Consider the following 25,591-nt stretch of genomic DNA (forward strand, 5'->3'; position numbering starts at 1 on the left):
AAGGGGCGTGTGTGAATGCGTCCCGCGAGGATCAGGTACTATGCGCAAGATGGCGCTCTCCCGAGACCTGGGCGCCTCCAACTTCCTGGATGGGGGTCAGTAACAGTACCTGCCTACTACGCAAGGTATGGCACTTGGATTGCAATTAAAGGGAAGCAGACTGATGGTTTGTTCTCGGTCTAAACTCTAAAGCCACCTTGCTCCGACTAGAAAAACAATCGCTCTTGCATCTACAATCCGTCATCGTACTGCGCCAGGGGAGGAGCACTTCACATGCCAAACAGACACTTGAGTCGTCTCTTGCTCGAACGGGACAAGGCAACTTGAAATTGCAGTTGAAGCACTCCAATCCTAAAGTTGCCTTCCATTCATCTTGTTACTGCCTTTGATATACAACTAGTTTCCTTCCCACCAGAATTCCCACCCGTACCATACCTTATTCCAATACTTTTGGCAAGATGCCCGGTGGCAAGGACCGAGTGTATGTCGCGCTCTTTTGGACCAGGGGATCCAATCCGGCAAGGTATGCCAACCAAGGAGCGGGGGAAAGCGAGGAGGGACGAAAGCAAACTGACATATTCTCTCCCAGGTACCACTGGGGCTTCTGCATATGCCCCAAGCACGAGAATAACGGAGCAATCACCGGCAGCGCCTACCGCGTTGAGACGATGGCTGGCATGCAATCATTAAGAGACTACCCTCTCGACCAAGTGCACAACAACCCCGACCGCTTGCTTGGGCGCATCCTGATTGCTAAGACTGGAGACAAGCCCGGGGTGGAAAACATCATAAGCGACCCAAAATACCTCGGGGCTGCCATTGCTCTGCAAACACAATGGGACGAACGCAACTGGATGGCGGTGGTCGTGCAGGCGTTGAAAGATGACCAGGAAAGGGGGGGTTCTGTGTCGAGTATGATTGGGCAGCGTTGGTCTTATATCAGAGTTGTCGCTCGACGGTACGTGCGTACAGAGATTGAGCATGGGAGGTATTGTTGGCCTTTTGATGCGAAAGAGCCGGTACCAACTTTGTGTCTGTTTGAGAACAGGGTGCTTACGCCCTAGGCTCTCATTGCCCCTCGCCGGTGGACATATCACGCGGGGTTTTGTGGATGAAGACGCAGTGCAGTGTACAAGGGATGGTGGCCAGCGAGGATGTTGTCAACGATCAACTTCATTGGGGGGGGATAGAATACATATTAGGTAATTAGAGTATAGCGGATCCGGGGATGATGGAACATGAAACAATGCCTCGTCGTTTCTTTACTTAATGCGACGCTGTCTGGTTCTTGTGTTCGGCCAACTCGTCCATGATTGCACTAGCTGTGACTAACCGACCCGGACCTCAAAATCCGGTTGTAGAGAAATGGCCCCCAAACATTGGGAGCCAAGGGGCCTAGGCTGCTTTGTTTTTCAGGCATCGGCTAGAGCGGCAAGTCAAAGTCCTCGGCCAAGCAGAAGGAAATGAGACGCCAAATCCTCCAACTCCGCGGCCGCTGCTTCTTTAAATCGACTCCAACTTCCTCCCAACATTCCCGATATCTTTTTTGGCGAGTTTTTATTATAATTGTTATTTTATTTAGATAATTTGGCACATGGTGTTTACCACAATGCGGATAACAGCGCTCTCATTGCTGCTTGGCGCCGGCTCGGTGGCCGCCTTGGAAGTCGACTTTGACTCTACAAGTGAGCCAACAGCAACATATTAAATTGAACGCGTTGAGATGAGAGATTGAAGAACTAACGTAGCGCCCAGGCTCGGTCAAGGCCGCCGCCAAAGATGTCGCGTTCGACCTCATGTCCTACTACAAGGGCAACCAGAGCGGCGAAATCCCGGGCCTCTTCACCGAGGACGTGACCAAGTGGTGGACAAACGCCCTTGTGTGGTCCAGCATGATCGACTATTGGCGTTACACGGGAGACGACACGTACAACAAGGTAACCGTAGAGGGTCTGATCTTCCAGAGCGGTCCGAGCCTCCGACAACCTTTCATCCCGACCAACTACTCCATCAGCATAGCCAACGATGAACAGGGTCTGTGGGGCATGGCGGCCATGCAGGCCGCCGAGGTGGACTTCCCGAGCCCTCCGCAGGTCGAGCCGAGCTGGATCGAGCTCGCGAAAGCCGTGTTTGACACGCAAGCAGCGCGCTTCTCTGCCGAGAAGACGTGCGGCGGTGGTCTGCGCTGGGCCATCTCGCCCTCATCCGCCATCTGGGACACCAAGAACACCGCGTCTACTGCCATGTTCCTCAGCCTGGGTGCGCGCTTGTACCGTTTTACCAACAACGAGACCTACGCCGAGTGGGCCGAGCGGAGCTGGAACTGGCTCACTGACGTGGGGCTCCTGGACGACGAGCTCAACGCCTGGGACGCTGCGATTGATGCGAACAGGAACTGTTCCGCCATCGTCAAAGTCCGGTCTTCCAACACCGCAGGCATCCTCATCCAAGCGGCCGCCTACATGACCTCTCAGGTGAGTTAACGTGCCAATCTGAATCTGAATGACCCCTTCCTTCGCTACCAACCACCCTGAATCCCAAGAACAAAAAGAAAACCAAAAACAAAGAACCAACAACACACTAACAACCCCCCAGACCCCCAACACCACCACCGCCCACCAGACCTGGCAAACCCGCCTCACCACCCTCACCAACCACACCCTCGCCTATTTCTTCCCCCCCGCCACCAACCTCACCCTCATCGAACGCATCTGCGAACCCCTCCCCAACGAGACCACCACCTCCACCACCTCCTCCTCCCCCTGCAACACCGACCGCCTCTACTTCAAATCCCTCACCCTGCACGCCCTCACCAGCGCCGCCGCCGTCATCCCAGCCTTCCGCGCACCGGAGCACCCCGTCGCGCGCGCCTTGCGGGCTACGGCGGAGGCCGCTGCGCGCAGCTGTGTGGCGGGGGATACGGGGCGGGGGTGTGCGTTTGAGTGGGCGAGGGAGGTGCCGCGGATGGGGTTTGGGGGCGGGTTGTCTGAGGAGATGAATGCGTTGGCGGCGGTGTTGGCGCCGGTGGTGGGGGGGTTGCCGCCTGTGCCTGTGCAGGGGGGGACGGGGGGTGGGGAGGGGGATGGGGATGGTAGTGAGGAGGGGGGTGAGGATGGTGGGAATGATGATGGTGGGGAGGGAGGTGAGGGTGGTGGTAGTAGTGATGGGGGTGGCGAGGGAGGGAATGGGGATGGGGGCAGTGGTGGTGCCTCGGTTAGGGTTGCCATGGGGTTGGTGCTGGCTGGGTTGGTTGCTGCGCTGCTTTGAGGACGGGGATTGGAAATACCCAAGCATAAGTGGTCGCATGTTGCGCATTTACAAGACCCTTTCCAGCTTTTTGACATGATTAGGAAGTGCCCACTAGAGTTAGATATAAAGTAATGATGTGGCATGTTCAGCTCGGGGTCACCATGGCTCTCGCTGGTTCTTCCCCTTCTGCAGATGAAAGAGCGCCACGCCGAGGTGGAAACCCGGCGCATCGACGCCATTGGTTTTGTATCTTTCCAGTAGCGTCACTTGGTTTGCGGGCGTCTTCCAGGGTAACTTCAACATCCGTAATACATACCCGTGCATCGGCTCGACTTGGCCTGAGATGTAGTTACCCATGGGCACTTTATCTTTGGCTTCATCATGTCGCAAAATTTACCATGCCGTGATTGCCCTCTATGACGATAATACCAAGAGACTGCAACCGTGTTACAAGACGTAAGTAAGAGGTGTTTGTGAAATCGGTTTTCTTTTGTATTGGGCAGGTAGTTGCCGCTCCTGCCCTGTAAGCGCCTGCAGAATCAAGAGCAGTTGCCTCCGCTGTCCCCGTAAATTCCCAAACCTTCCTTGTTCACTTCACTAGTATCGTTTTTACGCAAGGCAAAATTAACCGCAACTCATCTCCTCCTGAAGCTGCAACCGCGCGGTAGAGACAACAGTTGTTTTTATCAGAAATACAATACACCACGCGGAACATCCATACCCCAGAAAGAGGGCCGAGAACCGACAAAGAAGCATTGCAGCAGTGCTACGGACCGGGCTGCCAGCTGTACTTGCCATGAGCGCCGCCGGCTTGGAGTCGATGTTGGCGGAGTCGACCCCGGATTCGAACTACCGACTCTACACCATCAACCCCCAAGATGGACTCGGCAGAAGGTCCATTGTAGACCCCATCTTAGCTGGGGCGTTGTCCCGCACAATCAAAAGTTTTTCCATCGACTTTGGGAACTCTCCGGACGGCCATGATTATTCTCTCGCTACATTTCGGTTCAACTTCGATTTCTCAGATGGCACCGACCCAGGCACCTAGGCTGCGTCATGTGTGTTGTCCATGAGCGTAGCGGATGGCAAGTTTCCCGGCTACAACTATGGCGCGGGGATTTGTACACTCAGACTCTTCCAAAATACCACTTGCCCGGCGGCAGTTGCTGTGAGCTTTGAATTCCCCACCATTGACGGCTTGGTGGTGCAGAGAGTCCTGCAGGTTATAATGGGCATATACTACCGCTTATCATCATTCGACAGCCCCATGATGGTATGCAACTTGCTCAAGTTCGATTTCACCCGTGCTGCCCAACCTGAGCCCGGACCCATTGTATGGCATGGGTGCCGGGACTGGATGTAAGTCCCACCTAATGAACAACGCCTTGTTATAATGGAAAACTAACCGCTTACGATCTAGAAGCCAAGTCTTCATCCGCCTGCATGCCACTGGTTTGATAACATGGAATGTTTCTGGAATCGGCGGTCGGGAGCAGCCAACAAGGAAAATCGACGAGAGGACTCATGAGCGAATGCTTCAAACGCAGGATTGCGCATTCATAGACTGGCTAGCCGCTCGTGGTGTTGGCTTCCACGACATCATCGGAAAGGCTTATGATTATGACAGGGCTTTTGGCATTGTCTGGTACAGACAAATGGACGTGAGATACGGCTCGTATGGTGACGGGTTTACCCAGTTTACAGAGTCCATGCGAGATTTGGCCCCGGCCACTTATACCTTGCCGTATTGTTAGTTCTGGGGCTTTCTCGAGGAACTCAAATACGATACAAACGGAGCAGCGAGTCGCCGTTAGGGGATTCTACCTTGGAACCCGCCTTTAAGCGGAAATGGGGTTTACCCTTCAGCCCTGGCCGGGCATATCAAATTAACCAGCCGGACGATGTTATTAGTTAGTGGCCAGGGGGCCGCAATATCCGGAACCCTATTTTAGTCGAGGAATCATCTGCCGATCTCCGAACACACGGCTCTTCGCTCATTCCTCACTGCGAAGGGTTGGATTAGAATAAGTGGCCCCGTCCGCCGCTCCAGCTTCCCACCTATCGGTGATTCTAGAAGCTCCCTAGTTTAATTAAGCACCTCCGAAGTCTGTAGATTAAGAGGGGAACAACAACGTTGGATCACATATACTTGCCTACATATGTACACCGGCCCCATTCGCCTTGGTCGAAGCTTGTCCATAGACCCTCCAACGTCCTCCAGCCAGTTACGATACTATCATAATCACGATGCTCCGCGCCTCTGTTATCCTCCTCGCCCTTGCCGCGGTCGGCCTTGCTCAAGTCCCCGAGGGCTACCGCACCGTGTACATCACGTCGAATGTAGACCCCAAGTTTGTAATCGTCGCGAAGGCGCGTACTACCGGCAGCACCACCATCGTGTATGTCTCATCTCCCCGTCAAAGCATTGTCCTGTAAGACAGTAACCCCCTATTAACCAGAGCGTTTGCGCCAATACAGCCAAACCCGCAAAAGCACGCCGGAGCAGCAGTGGTACCTCAAGGACGGCGCGACCAAGATCCAGCTAGCCGGCACCACGCTGTGCATGGACGGAGGCGCCAAGGGTAAGTTTGGATAGGTAGGGGGTAGGAGGGGGAACAACAGAAGCCATAACCTCCCCCTGAAAATACCTAACCAGAGAACGAAAAGCACTGACGTTTTGATACCAACATAGCCAACTGGAAGGACATGGGCAACATCTACGTCAACGAGTGCGCCGAGACCGAGTCCCAGAACTGGTTTGTCATGGCCGACGGCCGCATTGCGCTGGAACCCTCGGGCCAGAGTAAGTCTTTCGGGGGTTATTCATTCATTATCCCTGAGCCCCTGAGCCCCTTAGCCCTCTCCCCCCCCCTTAAAATCCCAGCATGTATCATCGAATCGTGCAGCAGCACAAAACCCCGCCGGTTTAAGTACGTGGACTGACACCAAAACAGAGCAGTGCGTCGACTTGGTTTACATGAGGGCGGTGGAGAACAACGCAGTCGGGCTGTACAGCTGCGCCGGGCTGGGCAACACGGGGGCGGCCGACAAGGGGATCAACTGGCCGTTGGTCAACGTCACTGCTCCTGCTTAGGTCAAGCATGTGCTATCGTCGGGTCCAGGGGCTTAAAATGTAACTCGGTTTGGTTCGGGAGACTCAATGGACAAGTGCATGTGTTGCTCCCTACTCGCATTGCATCCAGAGAGAGAAGACACAATACAGGACGGGGGCCATTCCATACCCCACCCCCTACCTCCCCCCAGCCCAACCAACTCCAAGCACACACCCACCACCCCATCCCCTCCCCCCTCACTCCATCCGTTCACTTCCACTCCCGTATAATCAAATCCGCCGCCCTCTCCCCCACCGCATACGCCGTCGCCATCAAATGCGTCCCCGGCACCAACGGCAACACACTAATATCCACCACCCGCAACCTCCCCCCCGCGCCATGCACCTTCAAATCCGTCCCCACCACACCCCCCCTCTCCTCCGGCAGCATCGCCGCCGTACAGCACGGATGATTAAACGACAGCGACGCGGACTCGCGCACAAACGCGCGCAGCGCGTCATCATCGGCATCATCCACCCCGACCCCGGGCGCGACCTCGACGGCGCCGTAGCGGCGCAGGGTGTCGGTGGCGCCGGCCCGGCGCAGGAAGCGCACGTGTGCGAGGTGCAGGTCGAAGTCGACGGGGTTGGTGCCCGCGCGGGAGTCGAGGATGGGCTGGGCGAGGGGGTTGGTGGGGTCGAGGCGCACGGTGCCGCGGCTGAGGGGGTGCAGGAGGATGGCGGAGGCGGAGGCGCCGGTCCAGAAGGGCGATTCGATGCTGGGGGATTGGGGGTTGGCGAGGAGGTCGGCGAGGGCGGAGAGTTGCGCTTGGTAGCCGGTGATCATGGGGGTGGAGGTGCGGTGGTCGGGCGGGAGGTAGGAGGCGGCGAGGGTGGCGTCGGCGGCGATGGCGCGGATTTTGGTGATGATGGATTCGTGGTTGGAGGGGGCGAGGTGGGGGAGGGAGACGTACGCGGCGCTGTTGGCGAGGGCGAGCGTGTAGGGGCCACGCGAGGGCCTCTCGTTGAAGCCTGCCGCTGCGTCGGCGGCGAACGCGGTGTCATCCATGGCGCTGGGGACCGGGTGGAAGTCGCCGGGTGTGGTGACTGTATGGTCGTTCAAGTCAGCAAAAGCACGGTGGTTAGGGTTATTGGTCGTGGGCTAAGTACATACGGTTCCATGAGACGGACGGCCCAGTATGGTCCTGGAAGTTGGAACCGACACCGGGAAGGTCGAGCACAACCGGGATGCCGGCGGACTTCAACACTGATGCGGGGCCGATTCCGCTTCTCATTAAAACAGTAGGGGTGTGGATGGCACCGGCTGAGATGATGACCTCGGCCTTGGCTGTCACGTTAAACAGGGTGTCATCAGCCAGTGATCGGACCTCAACAATCGGCGGGCCAGCGTTGCGTCTAGCTTTCTTGGGATACACAACCCTGACGCCCTGGTGCTTCACGAGAAGGTCGTAGTTGGGCCTGGTGTCGATGACAGCAGCGTAGTGGCCGAGCCCCGAATGGGAGCGGAGCGCAGTCACAGGATCTTGCGTGGTAGGCACCCAGCAGATGCCTTCCTTGTTACCATTGGCGCATTCCTTGGGTTCTTGGACCCCCAGCTCTTTGTACGTATTCCACATAACGTGCTGGTCAGCCCACTGGAAGGGGGGGTAGGTGGCGTAGACGGGGGTGGAGCCGCCGTAGGCCGAGATATCCCAGGTATAACCATATTTCTCAACCAGCTCGGTTGATGGTTCTGTGAGGGTGACACTCTGGCAAGGTTTCAGCAAATGCCAGGAACAGATTAAGGGATAAGGGGAGGTTGAGAGAAAGAACACGGGTTTCAAAGCACAGAGGGTTGCTGTTACCTTTTTGAAATACGGGAATAGGGTCTCCCAGTTCCAGTTGATACCAGTAGATCCCTGGCCATTGAGCGCTTGCCACGAGTCGTAATCAAAACGCGACCCGCGGTCGAGGAACTGGCCGTTGACGACAGTGCTCCCGCCAACCACCTGACCGAGGCTGACAAGGGCCGTCTTGTTGTTTACCTCGGGGTTTGGCAGCGAGGTGACTTTCCACTGGCTTGCGGGGGTGGTCGGCGGCGGGTCAAAGTTTCCAGGCCCAAACTCAATCTCACCATACTCGACGACAAGAACGGTTTCTGGATAGATGAGCGAGGTGAACTGGGTTAGGAGATGTGGGACGCCGGTCCGGACTCACTCTTGGGAAAGGCAGCTGTAAGACGGTCAGCCACGGTGAGGCCGCTAGTCCCGCCGCCAACGATGACAAAGTCGTAACTGTCACGGAGCTGTGAGGCTTGACGCTTGACCGTGGAACCGGGGTGAGCGCTCGCCAACGCGGCGAGCGAAACAGTAACAGAACCCGAGAGACGCATTTTCGTGACGGCTTCGGTCAAGGACACACGCCTCTTCCCTCAGGGGCCAGGGCCGTTTGCGCACACATATTTATACTGCCCTCCGGTCCTGGTAAACCCAAGTAATGGGGGGTAAGCGGCAAGCATATTATGCACCCTATGATCCGACGTGCATGGTAAGGTAACAGCGACCCCGTCACTGGACGTGCAAAACGTGGGCAGCGAACGATCTCAGCTGGTTCTTGAGAACATAATTGTTCCTCGACCCCTGAGGGTTCGGGCCGAGACGCCCGAGGGAGGCTTCTCTTTGGTGTGATCGGTCCGGGCAGGGGTTAGGAAGGAGTCATCACTTGGCATCCCGGGAACTCGTGGCTGGCAATGAGCAAGGACAGTCGGGGGGTTGGAGACTGGTCTGCTGCACGCCGAAAGAAAACGTTCTTCGGTATGCTTTTCCTAATCCAACTTCCGGGCTTGCCGTCAGATTTTGGATGGCTTTCCGGAAGCGGCATACTCCAAGCCTCGACCATGAGCGCTCTAGGGGTCGTGCTTGACCCCTGGGACCGCAAGTCTGGAGTGCAGTGCATATCTTGAATTTTGATATCAAGGTTCTGTGACAGCGCAGGTGGAGCGGTGCAGTCTGCAGGAGGTTGGTGTGATTACCGAGGAAGTGATGGCACTGATGGGTGCACCGCAGCATTGCACTCGGCCGTTGCCGCCTTGCACCGCGTCATTTCGTGCTTGTTTCTGCTTGTGATGGAACCAATCGACGCGCCAGAGCCGTGGTCTCGGGTTCTTCCAAGCAAGTGTTTGTGGCGGCCTGATTGGCGGAATGGTGAACACATCTCTGATTGGAATGGCGGTGAAGTGGCCTCATTTCTGGTCGTCTTTTTTCTGAATTTGTTGAATGGCCCAAGAATTCGTGAGGAAACCCTCCAGACTGCTACGTGCCGCTCGGTAAGGCAGGCACGATGGGGGAGTCGGAGACCACTTGGCGGGCCCGTTCAAATCATTGACTCGTCTCTCATCCCTTCCTGCTTGAACCAAGTGTTCGAGTCTCCTTGAATCAATGCATCCCCCCGGGGCCCGAGGACGAGTAGCAAACCCCAAAACAATAATACAATTATTTCCATTTGCAAGCTTCTCAAACAGTTTAGTGGTAAAAAGTCAATAAACTGAAGGCATCAGTGGCCACTAGTAAGCCGACCCTAAGTTGCTGCTGATTGCTGACAGGAATGCATCAAAACATAACAAGTCCGAGAAGGCTTGCGGCGAATTCCACGTGGTGTTTCACTTAGTGAGACCCACAGCCCAACTTCATGTTTCCTCACCGGTATTTGGGACCTGCTAGATTTAGGGTCGCAGTTCCATGGCTCCCTGTCTGCTGTGTCATTCACCTCCGGCAGCTATTAGAGACTCAAGTCCAAGTCCCTGCCCTCCCGCCACTTGTAACAACGTGGCTCAGCACACCCTACCAAGACATATAGGCCACAAAAGGGTTGGTCAGTAGCAAACCCCACCCTAGCAGAGAAGCCGAGTAACCCGAAAGTGTTACCAAAGTCAAGGGATTGGGGTATGTGGAAGATCCACTATGCACAAGTGTCACCCGAGAGAGGACATGGGCATTAGCTGACACCCAGCCTAGCAACCAGTTCAGATCAAGCATCACCACCTCATTACCTACCTCCTATCCCCTAAAATGACGGGCTACGAGCCACCTAAGCCGCCAGTTGAGGAGCCGAAACAGTACGGCCAGGATTACGGGTCAACCGAGCGCGCAAGGATGATATCTGGTGAACCAAAGAAGAACGCGGTTGACCCGGAGGTATGGGAGCCGCCCAAACCACCGGTTTTGCAGAAGTAGAAGGGGTCATGAAGGAAGGGGATGTACGTGTATGTGTTTGGGTAAGAATAATGGGCGGGATGTGGGAGGAAAGCAGGGCACTATAAGATGATTGCTGAGGTATGACCTGGCTTTAGTAATTATATTCCCGCTCGGCAGTGTTGGTTCTTATTTAGGTAAAGCAAACACGGATGGTTATGTCATGGGCTGGAAGGTGTCATATTTCAGCCGTTGTCTCGGGTGCCAGTTGGAGAACTAAGATTGACTGTTGGGTTCGCTGCTGGCTTCGGAACCTGAGGATCATTTCATAACTACCTACCCTAGGAAGGCCATCCTGACAAAACCTAACTCTGAACCCCCGACAGCCATCATGTATGAGTGTTCAAGTATGAGTGTTCAACAACGAATCCGTTTCCTTCTCCCCCTCCGACGGCGACTGCACATAGCCGCTTCCAATCTGATCCAAGATATGCCGAGCCGCAATCACTCTTCCGCCCCCTGACTGCTTGCACAGCTCGGCCAGTTCCTTCGCCTTCCGCGCATAGGTCGGCGCCTTCTCCCCGGCAACAACCTCCGTCAACACGGCCCCAAGCTCCTTTTCCTCACAAAGCTTGCGAGCGCGCCGGTTCCCCCAGCGCCCGATGCCGAGCAGCTCCGTCCTCCGAGCAAAGTCGAACGTGTCCATCCACACGGGGAGGACCACCTGCGGGACCCCGGCACTGCAACACCACATCGTCAGCGACCACAACTCACAGCAAAACCACAACAAACTTACCAAACAGCCTCCAAAAACGAATTCGCCCCCCCATGATGCACCGCACACACCACCACCCCCGACTCCAACACCGCCATCGGTTCCGCCTCCAACCAATCCACCACCTTCACCACCCCCGCTCTCACCTCCTCCCCCAACACCCTCTCCACGACCCCCCCAGCCCCAAACACCCACTCCCTGCCCCTCCCCCCCTCCACCTCCAACTCCTTCCCCCGGCTCGGAATCTTCCACAACACCCTCACCCCCCCTTTCGTCATCCCCGACGCCGACGCCGCCACCAACAACCGCTTCACCGCCCGCGCCATCTCCCCGGCCTTCTCCCCATCAAAAAACACGTGCGTCCCCAAATTGATATACACCACCGCCGGCGCGGCCGCCAGCCACGCCGCCAGGTCAGGATCAGCCTCAGCGACGGGGCGCGCTGGGCGCAGCATGGGTCCGCAGGGGATGATGTGGGCGGGGAGGCGGCGGAGGGGGAATTCGAGTTGGGGGAGGTTGGCGACTAGCAGGGAGGGGGGCGGGGCGGTGGTGGTGGTGCTGGTGTGGTCGGGGTTGAGGGCGGTGGGTTTGAGGGAGATGGTGGCGAGGGTGGTGAGGCGGGTGGTGGGGTGGTAGTGGGTGGCGAGGTAGTGGGATAGGGCGCGGCGGTGGGGGTCGAAGATGGCGATTATGAGGGAGAGGATGATGAGGAGGGTGTTGTGGGGGATGGCGTGGAGGGGGAGGGGGTAGGGGTAGTAAGTTCCGAGGCTGGGGAGAGGAAAAAAAAGGGTGTTAGTGAGGGTATGGGGGAAAGGGGGGAAGAGGGGAAGAATGTTGGTTGGTTGGTTGGACGCACCTGGGGTACTTCCAGAGTGCTTCGGCATTGGGCTGGACGGGGATGGCAAAGTCTTTGATTGTGTTTGGCGAGAGAATGATGAACTTGGCTCTGATGTGCCGGAGGACGGTGAGGGCCGGAGAGAAGCACGGGTCAACGGCGATAATGTCCGGTTCCACGTCTCGAACGATGTTGGCAACGGAGTGCATGATCTGAACAAATTCTGGTCCCGTCCAGGGGAGGGTGACTTTGAGGAGCACTAACGTCCGTCTAATGACGTGGAGGAGGGGTATCATGCTGCGGTTCTTCAAGGCTTCCTGCTCTGCTGTGATCTCGGGACGTGTCCAAGCCGACACCATATCCACACCGTCAATGGCGTGGAATATGATGGGCCGTGCCCCAGGTTTGTCCTGCTGAGCATGGTCTGAGGTGCTCAAAACAAAAGGCTTAATTGGGTCAAACGAGGCAAAGTGAACTTCAACGTCTTCATCATCGAACGTGAGCAGAGCGTAGCTGGTTGCGAGGAAGACGCTAGCTTGGCCATGTTCCGAATTAGTCAGAAGCAGAACACGCCTTGGTGCTGTTGTGGGTTTCATTGCCATCCGCTGAGGAGATATCAGTACTAGAAGAAGGTCGACCTCTGGTCGCCGGTGCAGCGAAAAATGCGAGAATAGCAAGATCTTTATCTTCTTCTCCCCCCCGTTGAGGAGCGGAGGCAGTCATCATACCCATGGCCGCGCGGCCCCAGTATGACATGTCTTCCATTGCGAGCCAGAACGGATAGGCCTGCAGCTGTAATTGTTCTTCCCTTGCTTCCGGTGATCGTCAGCCAGGCGGAGGCTCAGGGGGAGAAAAACCTCCCGTGTGACCAAGTAAGCGAGATCATGCTCGGAAGCAGAGGGGCTTTGCTCCTCGATGTGATGAACTGCATGGGAGCGGCCTCGAGTCGATCCGTTGATCTCTCTCGGCTAGAATTGACTTCCTAGGATGGCCCTGGTTTGCTCTGAGGATGACGCGGGTGGAAAGAATGTCCCCATTCGGGGCACACAGCGCGGAACCTTCCATGTTTCGCCAAGATCAGAGGTACCAACCAGGGGTGGCATTGTATAAACGCAAACCTTCGAGAACCCGAGTATCAATGAGGCTTGGGTTTGCCAAGGCAGCCGCATGCCTGGGTTACAAGCGCCGGGTCGGGAAGTGGAAGACGGCCGGGTAACAAGCTCAAAGTCTGTCGATCCGGTAAGTTCCTGGCCAGAGTGATATGGGCGATTAAGCGCTGGACATGTCATTGGATACCCGTTTCCGTGTTCGAGCGTGCGGGCGCATATCAACGCGTTGTGTGAGTTGTGTCATGTACATGGCGGGAATTCTGGCTAAAATGCATTCCACACAATGGTTTATTAGATCGTGACCGAAGACGTCTAAAAGGAGTAGATCTTTCCTTAGGGAAATGGTGCATTGGGAGTCCTGGATCACGCCAATGCGCAGCGATGCGGGTTGGCAGCAGTGTTCGTAGAGCTGCCCACCGCGGCGACAAGATACGTCTATTCGGCCGGCGGCCCCCGTCGTCCGAGCGTATATTACAAGGTTGAAGTTTGGCGGCGCCCTGTTCCTGTCAAATAAAGTTAGATAACCAAGGACCCGGTGTTGAGGCAAGCCGTTGGACCACTTACTATCCAGTGTTGCTCCCCGGACGAACCGTGGTTGAACCACCACGCGAAAGTCTAGTCCAGGCCGATATGAATGATGACGTGCCCGATTGCTAGCCCCTCGAACGTATGGCTGCGGCCCGCTGCCTTGTTGTGCCGGCTCTCTGGGTTGTTGGCAAGTCAATTCACGGCTGCCTTAAGAGGGCACATTGCCAAAGAGCACACCACCAGAAACACAGAGACTGCAGTGATTCCACTGCAGGCCGGCGCCTATCTCAAAGCTTCCTTATTTGTGTCAGTATTCGTGAACGGTGAATTGGGCAGCAGGGACTCCCCTTCCCCGCACTTTCCAAGTTGCCGCTGCCTTATTTGGGAACAAGTCCTGATTTTTGTACGTTCTGCTGGATCAAAACCATCGTCCTCTATTGATGACGAATCCGAGGAAAAGCTTCGTCAATCTTCGATACCACATGAGGGGCCCCGTGGGAGGGACTAGATATGCGTATTATGCTTCTATTAGAAGAAAAATGACCATATGCGGCGGTCATCAGGAAAGCCGGCGCTGCGATGCAAGCTAGGATATACCCGGGCAATCTTTTGCGTCCAAAGGTGTGGAGAGCTCATCTCTTATCTCAGGTTCTCTTTAACTCTCGCCATACTGTGTGAACTCTTTGGGAAAAGGACTCCGCAGGAGAAGCGGCCTTGACGCGGCCCATTGGGACCGGGGCACCTGGCATGTACCTAGGTAGGTAAGAGCGAGGGCGGAAAAGCTGGGCATAAAACGCTCCTTCCTAGACAGATGGAACATCAAAGTTAGGTGGGTAATAGTTATTAGCTTTTAGAAATTACCTAAATATTACAGTTGAATCCATCGAAATCTGTTCCTTTCTCGTTCCAATACTCATTTCCAAAACTTCCGACACCCGCCGAAATATGTTCGACTCAAACACTGCCTCCCCCCTCCTTGGCCAACCCCTCATACACAACAATCAACGTAGCCAACCAGTGTTCCAAAATCGGCACCGCTTCGCGTGCAGCATTTACCGCCGCATCCGGAGACAATCTACTCGAACTACTCGCATCCCTCTCGGCTGCCGACTGCGTTATCTGCGACAACAACCTCTCTCGTCTACAGCGTTTCAATACCACCCTGTACGCTTCCATCATCAGCCGCAGTTGCATCTGTGTCAAGGTAGACTTGAAGCCGTAGTCACGCCTCTCGATTCCGTTACCGTCCCCATTCGTTGGCTTCGAACCTCACCTTGCTGCAAGGCGGACGCCTCGGTCAGCTGCTCGACAAGTCTTTTGGTGCAGACGTGCATCACGATCAAGCCGCGTTGGCTGAGAAGATACCGGTGGCGACGTTAGGCTTGGGGCTCGGATACCGCTCTGGGTCGTGTGGATGTTGCGGATACCGGAGCGACGTCCTGTGTGTCAGCCTCGGGCGATAAATCCCGGGTTGACAGAGCGACACCGAAAGGCCATGGACTGGTGCGGCTGCGTGAGGGTGAGCCGGTGTCGCTTGCGTGAGGGTGAGTCGCGTCGTCAGCGAAGTCGTTGTTCTCTATCACTGTCGAGGACACAATCGAGGAGCTAGGCTGTGCCTGATTGAGTGAGGGCACAAGATGGGCTCTCGACGCATTTCTTTTCCCTTTGTCCGTCATATTTTCGACGTCAGGTGTCAGCAATGTACCGAGATCAATGCTGCTTTGTGGACACTGGGCCGATCGCCGCTTTTCCTTTCCTTTGGTTTTGTTATCGTCATCTCCCTCATCTTCCTCGAACATGGTTTCCCAGTCTGGCATGCCAGACCGCTAGACCTTTGCTAGTTCGGTTGCTCGGTCAATAGTAGGCGCGCCGAGTGGTAGAGGCCTGTCTCTATCCAAAGTCGGCATGCTTTGACGCGCTAGGGCCTTGAGGTCCGCAACGCCCGCAACACGGCGGAGTCTTGGGCGTCTCTTCGGCGCAGTGTCGATATTGCTCTGTTCAAAAGAGCTCGAGCCTTTCGTCGAAGTAGAGTTTTCATCTGCCGACAGTGATGGAGGCTCCCGTGGCTCTGCGATCAACGCGTCGGATGGTCGTGGCGGGGCTGGGGCATCTTCGAGGGAAGCAGCCTTGCCTCCGGTTTGACTGCGTTTGCCCGACTTCAGCCAGCGGAAGAGGCTCCATCCCTTCACCGTCGTTTCTTGTGCATCGTTAGTCAAAGGTTGCGCCGACTTGTTGCGGCGGCTGCTAAGGAATGAGAAAATGAAGCGCATCTTGGAGTCGTCAAGGAGGTAGGTCAAGATGATGTTGCAAGATTACAAGGTGCGAGCTCGTTGCTTGTGCAAATTTTCCATCCCTTTCTCAAGCTATGGCGGGTGGCCTATGGGCCTAGAATTTCGGGTTGCCTGCTGCCATTCTGCACATGTGTTGCCTGGCCCTCCCAGACCAGCTGATCTGCAAAACCTTCTTCCTCCTTCTAACTCTTACCATGCCATGCATACACAGCACAGCGTATTTCCATTATGCCAACCGCATAACTAGGGGTATCCTGTCGGGCTTCGAGTCATGATTACATCACCAGGTGTCGTTGTTGTTTGGAATCGTGGTCTGGTCAAAGTTCACGACTCGGGAAGGAGCCATCGCCCCATGACCCTCCATGCGGAGGTTAGGTTCGTAACAACAAATCCATCCTGCACTTGTCAAGTTCTTTCCCTTGATCCACCCAGCGCTAGCCCCTCGTCTTCCTGAGTCCTGCCTTTTTGACTGATTCGGAGATTCTGCAACTTCTCAACCTACAGAAACTTCTATCACAAAGCCATTGTTTCCCTTTGTTGTGGAGATAACATTGTCTAAAATACAATCCATATTCGCCTTGCCTTTGTTCGACAAAAATTATTGAAGGCCGCATCACCACCCAGACGAACCCTTTGTCCCAGCGTCAAGGTATTAGAGCATTGGCTTCCCCATCAATGGTATTGTTGGAACCAAGAGAACCTGTCTAACTAATTCGAAACCCAGATCACTTATTCAAGGCTCAACGAGATCAAAAGTTCACACGCCGGACAAAAACCAACTTGTAGACGTCCGACGATAAACACAACACCGAATATGCCTCCCAATGTACAAACCCGCGCCGGGGCTGAACGAGAGTTACAAGGCCGCCAGCCCAAGACATCCTGGCGGGAACGGATCAAACCCGACTGGCCGGCCCCCATAATACAAAACGTCGTCGCAACGGTCGACTTGGGTTGCCGACTCGACTTGCGGCTCATTTCCGAACAAGCCCGTAATGTCGAATACAACCGAAGAAAATTCCACGCTCTGATCATGCGCATCCGCGAGCCGCGCACCACCACACTCGTCTTCTCATCGGGCAAGATGGTCATCACGGGGGCCAAGTCGGAGGCGCTGGCCAAATTGGCTGCCCGCAAACACGCGCGCGCCCTACAAAAGTGCGGCTTCGGGACCGGGTTCAGCGACTTTAAGGTGCAGAACTACGTCGGGTCCGCCACGTGCGACTTCCTCATCCGCCTCGAACGCATCGCCCACATGTACCGCGAGTCGGCCATGTACGAGCCGGAGCTGTTCCCGGGCCTGGTCTACACCATGCTGCGGCCCAAGCTCAAGTGCCTCATCTTCAGCACGGGCAAGATTGTGCTGACGGGCGCCAAGGCCGTGGAAGACATCCAAGAGGCCTTCGCAAATTTGTACCCGCTGCTGCTGGAGGCCAAGGTCGAGGGAAGTAGGGCACCACCACCAAGAGTCAGACCCCGCCTTACGCCGGAGGAGAAGGCTGCGAGGAGAGATTTTAGAAGGCTTCAGCGTCAGGAGCAGCAGACGGCCGGCAAGTGATATTAAACATGGACGACAGAGTCGAACTCGGCTGACCGGGCTTGCAAACACACAGGGCCCATCGCAGAACCCGCAGCAGATCTACAGTAATTGTAATTGTGGAACTTGTCGCCTTCCGCCCTTCTACTCGAACTAGGACTAAAATACTAGATTATCAGACACCATTGGAATGTAAGTGCACATAAAGAAGCCGTGCACTCTCAGAGTGATTGTTAACTTTCTTTGTAGTGGCGGCTCTTGAACCACGCCGCTTCGCCAGCAAGCCCGTTACGACATTCCCGCATGTCCCAAGTGACGTCACCGTCTCTCCGCGACGATTCAAACCCGTTGCTCATTAGTAGCTGCCCCAGCCTCTGACGACCGTCGCTGGACGGTATCCAACTCGACCTGAAGCACCTTATCCACGTTCTGCTGCACCTTGTCCTGCATGGCCTTGCCCTCGAACATAAAGCTGAGCTCCTCCAGCGTGCGGTTATGCGTCTCGGGGAACAGTAAGTACACCGTGGCGATCTCGACCAGGATCCAGACGCAGTATACGATGTAGTATTTCCAGCCGATGGAATCGAGCGCGATCGGGTTGACATAGGTGTTGAAGAAAACGGCGAAGCGGACTGTCAGCTGCTCCACGGCGATGCCCTTGGATCGTTGTTGATAGGGGAAGATCTCGACCATATACGTGTATGCTAGGGCGTTCCAGCCGATGTTGTAAAACCTGTTTTCCCGTCTGTTAATCCTTGCGCCCCCAACGAGCAGTGTGAATGCAAAGAAACTTACGGCGAATACACAAAAATGAACACCAAGACGGGGATGGCCGCGGCCGCCGAGTTCTCGATCGCCGACCTCGCACTCGCAACAGTCCATACCGTGTAAACCACCGCCGTTCCGATGGTACAGATCAGAAACATGGTCCGTCTCGGAAACCGCGGCGCAATCAAGGCAATGGGCACGGCGTTGATGAACCCCCAGCAGGTGTTGCTAAGAATAATCTTCTGCACCGTCCTGTCATCCGTGATGTTCACCAGCGCCAGGATCTTCTTCATGTAGAAACTCAGCAGACCATTCCCGCTCCACTGGGTGAAGAAGCCAACAATCCCGGCAATCATAAAGCGCCTGCGCATGGGCGGGTCGCGCACAACGTCGGCCCACACAAACTTCGACTCCAGCTCCTTCTCCTGCGCGATCGTGGACTGGATCTGGGCAAATTCAAGACGCACAAACTCGTCGCCGTCCTGACCCTCGCTGTGGTACTTCTGCAAAATCGCAAACGCCTCGTCCCCACGGTCCTGCGAGATCAGCCAGCGCGGCGACTCCGGGCACCAGTACATGAAGCCGATCTGGAAGAAGCTGGGCACGAGCTGCAGCAGGCTGGGCAGGCGCCAGGCCCAGGTCGACGACATCTGGAAGGTGCCGTAGGTGGTGCCGGCGGCGACGATGGCGCCGACGAACCACGACGCGTTGAACAGCGACGTCATGACGGGCCGCTCGTTGGCGTACGACAGCTCGCCGATCAGCGACGACGCGTTGACGATGGCGAACGGGATCCCGAACCCGAGCACCCACCGCGACGCGAGGAACATGTCGGAGTTGCGGGATCCGGCCTGTAGCCCGGCGCCCATGCACATGATGGCTGAGGCGAGGAGGATGGTCCGGCGCCGCCCGAGGTATTGGCTGACGGTCGGGATGAAGGGGATCGCCATTAGTGCACCGAGCGAGTACATGGCGTTGAGGAGACCGAGACGGTCCGAGGTTGGGTTGTCGAAGTCTGGTGGGAATGTTGGTTAGGGGCTGGCTCGCCGTTTTCTTTTTTTTTTGCTTTTGGGGGGGACTGACAATCAACCCATGATTGGACAGCTTGTAAGCTGTTCATCATGGAAGAGTCGAAGCCCGACGTCCATTCAACACCTAGGGCCGTGGGGACAAGGATAAGATACAGAAACCGTAGGTTCGGTTTCTGGTACCATGGCTTCGTGTCGGCCTGCGCAATGCGCGTGAGCCGTGGGTCGACATGTTGTTCTTTCGCGCCGATGATAGCCATTGTCTCGGTGTGCGAGTAGCATCGTGGAACAAGACTTCAAGATTCCGCGATCGAGTGATCCGGGAGGGTTTTAATAACAAACACCGGTTCAGTCCTCCCCCCCAACCCCAGTCGCCGTCACACCTGCCATATCAAGAACCGCACGTCGATCGAATCCTCTTCGGTAACCTCGAGCATGCGAGAAGGAATCTGTTGGAGGATCGAGACGCCGTTCGACATCGAACCCGCAGCAAGGACTTCAAGGCCAGGCTCGAGGTCTGTTGGTTCAGCGAATAGGAGGCCGTGGTGCACAAGACCCGCCGGGTTTCTTCGAGCTTGCAGCTATGCCAAGCTCTCTTTGGGGTTGCTTCTTCCGACGTCTGCGGGGTCTTGACGGACAATAATTGCGGCGAGGACCTGGCTCGAGCCTGGTTGCCGGGATTTGAAGCAGCGCGTGAGCGGCACCCGGGTGAAAGACGCCCGAGGTATGTTTTCAGCGGTTCTCGACAGGGGCCAAGAGGTTGGGTTCATAAGCAGCCGGGCATCTCGTGATTCATCCCTACAGACGGACCCGCAGCGGGAAACGGCAGTTGAGCAACCCACGCGGTAAGGTAAAGAAGGCGCTTGGGTCAATATCGCCGTATTGTGTTGCATCAGCGGCAGCTTGGCGCGGGAAAAGTCGCCTAAGCAGAGCCGCACGCGAAAGCATCGATTGTTGATCAAAATACCTTGCCCATAAAAACAGTCTATCTCAAAAATATGAAGCCATGTAGATCTAAGCGCTCGCTCCGGGTTCCGCAAAGACGAACTCCTCAAGCTCCTTGTACGCCTTCTCCAAATCCTGCGCGACGTCAGCACCTCGAACGATCCCCTCGAGCCAGCACGGGGAGCACTAACATCATTCACGATGATCCTGTCATGAATGCCGGGGACCTTGGAGTACTCGAGTTCCACCTTGGCCTGGTTTAGGCGCTTTTGGATGGACTCCTCCTTCTCCGTCCCACGGCCGCGCAGCCGCTGTTCTAGCTCCTGCTCAGACGGAGGGGCGATGAAGATGTAGCGAGCCGGGAAGCCCGAGGCCCGAATCTGCTTCACGCCCTCCACCTCAATGTCCAAAACGACGGTCTTGCCTTTGGCGGTCTGCTCCTCGATCGTGGCTTTCGACGTGCCGTAGAAGTTGTCACCGAACTGCGCGCTGTTGTCGCGGATGTCAGTGGGCGGGGTCGGACGAATATTGAGGAGTGGCCATGTTCGGTGCGTACTTCTCGAGGAACCCGTTATCGGCCTTCAGCTGCAGGAACGCCTCCTTCGTTACATAATGGTAGTCGACGCCATCTTGCTCGCCGGGGCGGGGGCCGCGGGTGGTGTGCGATACAGAGAGGGTGAAGGTTTCGGGGTGTCTCTATCCAGTCTGTCAGGAATCTCGACAACGGGCGAACAACGGCGGGCGTACTTGGAACAACAGTTTGTAGAGGGTGCCCTTGCCGACGCCTGACGGGCCCGAAATAACGACTGGGCGGGGATCGCGAACTGGCGCTAGGGTTAGTTTTGCCCCGGTACTGATGTCTCAAACAAGGGAGAGGGTGGGCATAAGTGCCTACCGGGAGTCATGGCGTGGAAGCACGAACGAAAGACGTTGACGAAAGAAGCGAGTGGACGCCGCATCTCTAGCGACAAGAAATCCTTTGGAAATCTGCACCCTCGGTGATGGTCAAGACAGGAGGGTGTGGGCCGTGCGGGGTGAGGTGGGGCAACTGAATTACCGGATGGAGAAATACATGGGATGAATGAGGAAGGGTTAGGGTAGTAGCGGAGTGGATACGCTCCCAGCCAGGGGCAGATGCACCCACACCAACACCAGCATCACCGCCTTTATCTTCTAAGTGGCTATAGCAGTCCAATAAATTATTTACCACGGCATGACCTACATTTAAGTAGGAGATTGGCGGTAATGCGAGTGGCTAGGAAGCACACAGCCCTGTCCAAAAACGACAAGCATTTGGGCCTATGTGACGAACCTACTTCAGGATCCTATCCTGTTAGGGTTCAGCTTCGTTGAAGGTAATCTCTCGAGGATGCTTAGGTTCGGTGCAGCCAAAGGGTGCACAACAATAGACTTGTCTCAACAGTAGGCTTGTGAGCTTGTAGCGAACTGTAGTTGTGATTGCTAACTGGAGAACTCCCAGAGCTCTCCAGAACGAGTGACTATATACTATCTGGATCACCATCCTCGCCAAGTGATCCTTGGTGTTGGCTCACCTGGATCATGTCTCGATCCTGGTGATCCGTACGACTGGATCACGATGCCAAGCCTGCCTTAATCGTGATCCCTATCTAATTGGTTATCTTAGCGACTGGCTGGGAATGCTCCCCGCGCATTCCCCATGGCCCTTCATGCGGCCATGACCGTGACAGCCTAAAGGGGTCCTCTGTGGCTCCCGAGTTCCTCTGCACTGGGAGGTCTATGAAAAGAATGTTGCAAAGGTGAGAGGATAAACTTGGGGTGTTCCGGAAAATATATATATTATTCATACTCCGCTATGCCCTAGGGCGTGCCGGACCCTCTGCTATTTAGTGTACAGGAAAACCGTGCCCTCCCGGGCCGGGTGAAAAACCCCTACCAACAATCAAGGAACGATGCGTTCTGGTGAGTCTACGTATACAAAGAGAGGAGGCCTCCTGGCCTCCGAACGGGGGCGCTTTAGGCCGCCGTTCCCAGCTCGAGCCTCCTGGCCAAGCTGTACATCGGCAGCCTCCCCGAGTCCATCAGCCAGTCGAGGATCCTCCTCGCAAGCCGTGCAGTCGTGGGATTGATACCGTGTAGAACTGAGTAAAAGTCCCGTCGTGTCCGAATTCCAGTTCTCTCCCATCTTCGAGTCAACGGTGGGGCCAAACACCACACTACCAGGTGTTCGGCAGTCTCTCGTCCCTCGCCACACTCGCAGGAAGGCGTCAGAACCTTCGGGACTTCCCGTGTAAACAAGTAGTCCCGTAAGCCTATTGCTCCCGTCCGGATTTGAATGAGCAGTGAGCTTTTCGCCTTGCTGAGACCGTCATGCCTCCTTAGGGTTTCGTTCCGGAATAGCGTCTCCCGCTGATGGTCAAAGTCGTCCGCCGGCCTGGTGATTGCTCTGCCGTCCCGTTCCTTTAACCACCTCGCTCTCCAGGCCTCTTCTACTGCCTTGTCCGTGTCTATGGTTCCCCCCGTCCAGCGCTTGATCGTGCCCGCGGCTCTCTCTACCGCCGTGGGCCCTTGAGGTCTCAAGGTTCGCGGTCGGCCCCTGTTGCCCCTCCTCGAGTTGAGTCTCTGCTGTATCTTGCGGCAGGCGGTAAGGATAACGCTCCCCGCCGTCTTCTTGCCGCCTTGGCCATCGTCCAGATTGGGTTGTTGGAGTCGGTTTTCGAAATCTGCAAGCCGTTTGTTTAGGTATAAGTCCAATGGTGGTACCCACGTCTCTGTCTCGAGGTTACGGATGGGGGTAGACTTAAAGGCTCCCGCCACAATCCTCAGGCTCTTGTTCTGGGCCTTCCCGAGGGCCTTGGTGATGCCTTTCTTCACCGGTTCGCCTCCCACATCCGTGGGAATGTGGAACGACGATGCGCCATAGGCCAGCGCTGACCGGATGCACTTTGTGTACACCTCTCGCGCTTTGGCTAGCCCCAGTCCCCACGTCGATGCCGCTAGCCTCGACAGGGCATAGCTCTGGGTCCTCAGCTTCTTCTCCACCGCCGCAGGGTGGGCTTTCCAGTTGAGCTTCCGGTCCAGCCAGACTCCCAGGAACCTGGCAGACTCCTTCGGTCTGACGGGGCTGGTGCCTCCCCCTGGGTTAGTGAGTTCCAGCTGGTTTGTCCACTGCCGTCGTCCCTTGTTGAAATGGATCAGTTCGCTCTTTTCCGGGGCGAACTTCATCCCCCGACTGTCCGCCCATCGCATGCATGTTTCCCACGCCGCCTCCAGTTGCCGGACATTGGCCTCGGGGTTTCGACCAAACACCAGGAGGTTGGTGTCATCCGCAAACCCCGTTATAGCCAAGTGAGGGTGCTCGTCTTTTAGCTGCTTGTATAATGAGGAAATATAGAGGATGAAGAGAACAGGGGAAAGGGGTGAGCCTTGGGGGACCCCTGCCCGAATTGCCGTCGGTGCCGCCGTCTTGCCGTCGAAAAGAAGGGTGGCCTCTCGACCAGTCAACCAGTCTCTCGTCCAGAGGACCAGCCACCTCGGGTAGCCCATTTCTCGCAAAGTTGCTAGCAGTCGGGTGTGGTTGACCGTGTCAAAGGCTCCTGAGATGTCCAGTTGCAATAGGGACGCCGCACCCTTCTGTCTCCACGCCTCCTGGACCTGGGCTACTACTAGCCGGACAGCCAGCTCTGTGGAGCGGTGTGCTCTGTTCCCCATTTGTTCATCTGGTACGAGGCCGTTGACTTCTGCAGTTTGAGTGACCTTCCTGGCGACCACTGACTCTATTACCTTCCCTAGGGTTGGCAGCAGAGCAATGGGCCTGTATCCCCCCGGGGTCTGATACACCGGCGGAGCCTTTCCTGGTTTCGGTAGTACTACAGTCTTCGCCCTCTTGAAACGGTTCGGGAACCATCCTAGCTCCAGACACCTTGTCGCCAGAAGGGCCAGCACTTCAGCTAACGGTGCTCCGCACGCCTTCAGAAGGCCCATCGGGAGCAAATCCTCGCCTGGCGCCTTCCAGGGGCTTGCTCTTCCTATCGCTTCCGTGATCTCGGTCGGCGTCACTGCTTGTACAACGTCGAAGCCCGGGTTCCAGCTGCCCAAAAAGGCTTGGTCTTCCACGTCCGTCAGGTTGGCCGGTGGGTCCGGGAAGAACCTCTCGGCCAGCGCGCTGGCCTTTTGGTCGTGCGTTTTGGCCGTTACCTGTCCGGAAGAGTCCTTAAATTCCGGCAGCCTCGGTGGTTCTGGCGGCAAAAAGCTCCGCAGCCTAGCCCATCTTTCCAAGCTCCACATCTGATCGGGCTTCTTTGCCTCGCTTGCTTCCTGTAGGCTGTTTCTCCAAGCCCTCGTCCGTGCTTCGCGCGTTGTTCTGGCGAGGTCCTTGAGCCTTTCGCTGAGCTCCTCCCAACAGTACTCTGCCCTAGTCTCCTTCGCCAACCTCTCGGCTCTCCTGGCCTCCCGGGCGGCCTGCTGCACCTCCACAGTCCACCAGGGAGAGCTGTAGCCGCAGCTCGCCTTCTTCCGTGGAGTGCTTTCCCCCGCGACCCAGGTGAGCCACTCAACCAGGCTATCGAAAGCTTTGTCAAGACCCTCGACTGTCCGGGTCCTGGCCGGTAGTCCGTCCGGTCCCGGGTCCGTGAGCCCCATGGCCTTGCATAGCAACGCTGATTCAGCCTTCACCCTCTCTCTGTCCATCTTGTTCCAGGCCCAGCCGTCCGGCTGGGTTGGCTTCGGCCCCAGCCTCCCCTCGATCTCGAGCACCTGTGGGTAGTGGTCTGACTTTCCGCGACACTCCTCCCCGTAGTATGTTGTCTGGAGGTTTCCCGAGGTCCAGAAGTGGTCTATAGTTGACGGACGGCCCCGCTGTCGCCCCTGAGGGGCTCGTGTTGTTGCTCCCCTTGGGGTCCTGATGGTGAGGTCCCACAGGAGACCCAGCTGCAGTAGGTCTTCAGACTCCCTGTCGTAGCGCCCGAAATCGTCCCACAGTGGGTGCTTCAAGTTGAAGTCACCTGCCAGAACTACTGGGTGGCTTGGCCTCGGTCGTCCCTGAAAGGCTCTTGGTACGTTCTCGCCGCCGGGGGGGTTGTATATGGACCAAAGCTCGAATCCGGGGCCCTCCCTTCCAAGGTCTGCCTCTGAAAACCACACACGGCACCAGTTCTCGGTGGCTTCGGAGTCCCACTGCTTGATCCCAAACCTCTTGCTCACGTATATCGCTGCCCGCCCCTCGAGCTTGTGTACCAGGTGGTATCTGCTGCTCCGGGGGCAGTATGTAGACTTCGTCTCCTTGTTAATCCACGGTTCCTGCACC

At 56.3% G+C, this 25,591-nt stretch overlaps 9 protein-coding genes across 9 annotated transcripts; 5 read left to right on the forward strand and 4 right to left on the reverse strand.

The window, feature by feature from the left end:
- Nucleotides 1-381: 381 nt before the first annotated feature.
- On the forward strand, nucleotides 382-1,303 carry F5144DRAFT_244630 (uncharacterized protein). The gene has a single exon (XM_066783386.1). The coding sequence runs from the start codon at nucleotides 459-461 to the stop codon at nucleotides 1,062-1,064; it is 606 nt and encodes a 201-aa protein (XP_066643322.1). The 5' UTR covers nucleotides 382-458; the 3' UTR covers nucleotides 1,065-1,303.
- Nucleotides 1,304-1,390: 87 nt separating this feature from the next.
- Nucleotides 1,391-2,554, forward strand: F5144DRAFT_573249 (glycoside hydrolase). Its single transcript, XM_066788955.1, has 2 exons — nucleotides 1,391-1,685; nucleotides 1,756-2,554. The coding sequence occupies exons 1-2, from the start codon at nucleotides 1,595-1,597 to the stop codon at nucleotides 2,481-2,483; spliced, it is 819 nt and encodes a 272-aa protein (XP_066643323.1). The 5' UTR covers nucleotides 1,391-1,594; the 3' UTR covers nucleotides 2,484-2,554.
- A 1,764-nt stretch (nucleotides 2,555-4,318) lies between these two features.
- On the forward strand, nucleotides 4,319-5,053 carry F5144DRAFT_630083 (uncharacterized protein; the record flags this gene model as incomplete). Its single annotated transcript, XM_066792405.1, has 2 exons — nucleotides 4,319-4,608; nucleotides 4,670-5,053. 2 exons carry the CDS (start codon nucleotides 4,319-4,321, stop codon nucleotides 5,001-5,003), a joined length of 624 nt encoding a protein of 207 aa, XP_066643324.1. The 3' UTR covers nucleotides 5,004-5,053.
- Nucleotides 5,054-5,496: 443 nt separating this feature from the next.
- On the forward strand, nucleotides 5,497-6,343 carry F5144DRAFT_602932 (uncharacterized protein; the record flags this gene model as incomplete). Its single annotated transcript, XM_066791247.1, has 4 exons — nucleotides 5,497-5,648; nucleotides 5,728-5,831; nucleotides 5,942-6,052; nucleotides 6,204-6,343. The coding sequence occupies 4 exons, from the start codon at nucleotides 5,497-5,499 to the stop codon at nucleotides 6,341-6,343; spliced, it is 507 nt and encodes a 168-aa protein (XP_066643325.1).
- Nucleotides 6,344-6,578: 235 nt separating this feature from the next.
- Nucleotides 6,579-8,784, reverse strand: F5144DRAFT_512349 (uncharacterized protein; the record flags this gene model as incomplete). Its single annotated transcript, XM_066786563.1, has 4 exons — nucleotides 8,519-8,784; nucleotides 8,167-8,459; nucleotides 7,476-8,070; nucleotides 6,579-7,408 (listed from the first exon to the last, which is right to left on the reverse strand). Coding segments are annotated over exons 1-4 (1,893 nt in total), but the record flags the coding sequence as incomplete, so codon positions are not given.
- Nucleotides 8,785-10,736: 1,952 nt separating this feature from the next.
- On the reverse strand, nucleotides 10,737-13,390 carry F5144DRAFT_593001 (uncharacterized protein; the record flags this gene model as incomplete). Its single annotated transcript, XM_066790416.1, has 5 exons — nucleotides 10,737-10,767; nucleotides 11,025-11,231; nucleotides 11,288-11,428; nucleotides 12,123-12,681; nucleotides 13,273-13,390. 5 exons carry the CDS (start codon nucleotides 13,388-13,390, stop codon nucleotides 10,737-10,739), a joined length of 1,056 nt encoding a protein of 351 aa, XP_066643327.1.
- Nucleotides 13,391-16,608: 3,218 nt separating this feature from the next.
- Nucleotides 16,609-17,587, forward strand: F5144DRAFT_533497 (transcription factor TFIID-domain-containing protein; the record flags this gene model as incomplete). The annotated part of the gene is made up of 2 exons (XM_066786989.1): nucleotides 16,609-16,678; nucleotides 16,754-17,587. Exon 2 carries the CDS (start codon nucleotides 16,844-16,846, stop codon nucleotides 17,585-17,587), a length of 744 nt encoding a protein of 247 aa, XP_066643328.1. The 5' UTR covers nucleotides 16,609-16,678; nucleotides 16,754-16,843.
- A 318-nt stretch (nucleotides 17,588-17,905) lies between these two features.
- F5144DRAFT_491663 (general substrate transporter) lies at nucleotides 17,906-19,350 on the reverse strand (the record flags this gene model as incomplete). Its single annotated transcript, XM_066785875.1, has 2 exons — nucleotides 17,906-18,299; nucleotides 18,362-19,350. Coding segments are annotated over 2 exons (1,383 nt in total), but the record flags the coding sequence as incomplete, so codon positions are not given.
- A 1,026-nt stretch (nucleotides 19,351-20,376) lies between these two features.
- On the reverse strand, nucleotides 20,377-21,212 carry F5144DRAFT_548191 (P-loop containing nucleoside triphosphate hydrolase protein; the record flags this gene model as incomplete). Its single annotated transcript, XM_066787512.1, has 5 exons — nucleotides 20,377-20,442; nucleotides 20,499-20,796; nucleotides 20,864-21,003; nucleotides 21,055-21,131; nucleotides 21,203-21,212. 5 exons carry the CDS (start codon nucleotides 21,210-21,212, stop codon nucleotides 20,377-20,379), a joined length of 591 nt encoding a protein of 196 aa, XP_066643330.1.
- Nucleotides 21,213-25,591: the final 4,379 nt, after the last annotated feature.

Source organism: Chaetomium tenue (genome assembly GCF_020726465.1).
Source record: "Chaetomium tenue strain MPI-SDFR-AT-0079 chromosome Unknown F5144scaffold_4, whole genome shotgun sequence".
NCBI lineage: Eukaryota > Fungi > Ascomycota > Sordariomycetes > Sordariales > Chaetomiaceae > Chaetomium > Chaetomium tenue.

Excerpts from the sequence above, each read along its gene's own strand:
- F5144DRAFT_244630 (XM_066783386.1), top strand. The coding sequence starts at position 459 with ATGCCCGGTGGCAAGGACCGAGTGTATGTCGCGCTCTTTTGGACCAGG.
- F5144DRAFT_573249 (XM_066788955.1), top strand. The coding sequence starts at position 1,595 with ATGGTGTTTACCACAATGCGGATAACAGCGCTCTCATTGCTGCTTGGC. Across the intron at positions 1,686-1,755 it reads AGTCGACTTTGACTCTACAA|GCTCGGTCAAGGCCGCCGCC; the intron begins GTGAGCCAACAG and ends CGTAGCGCCCAG.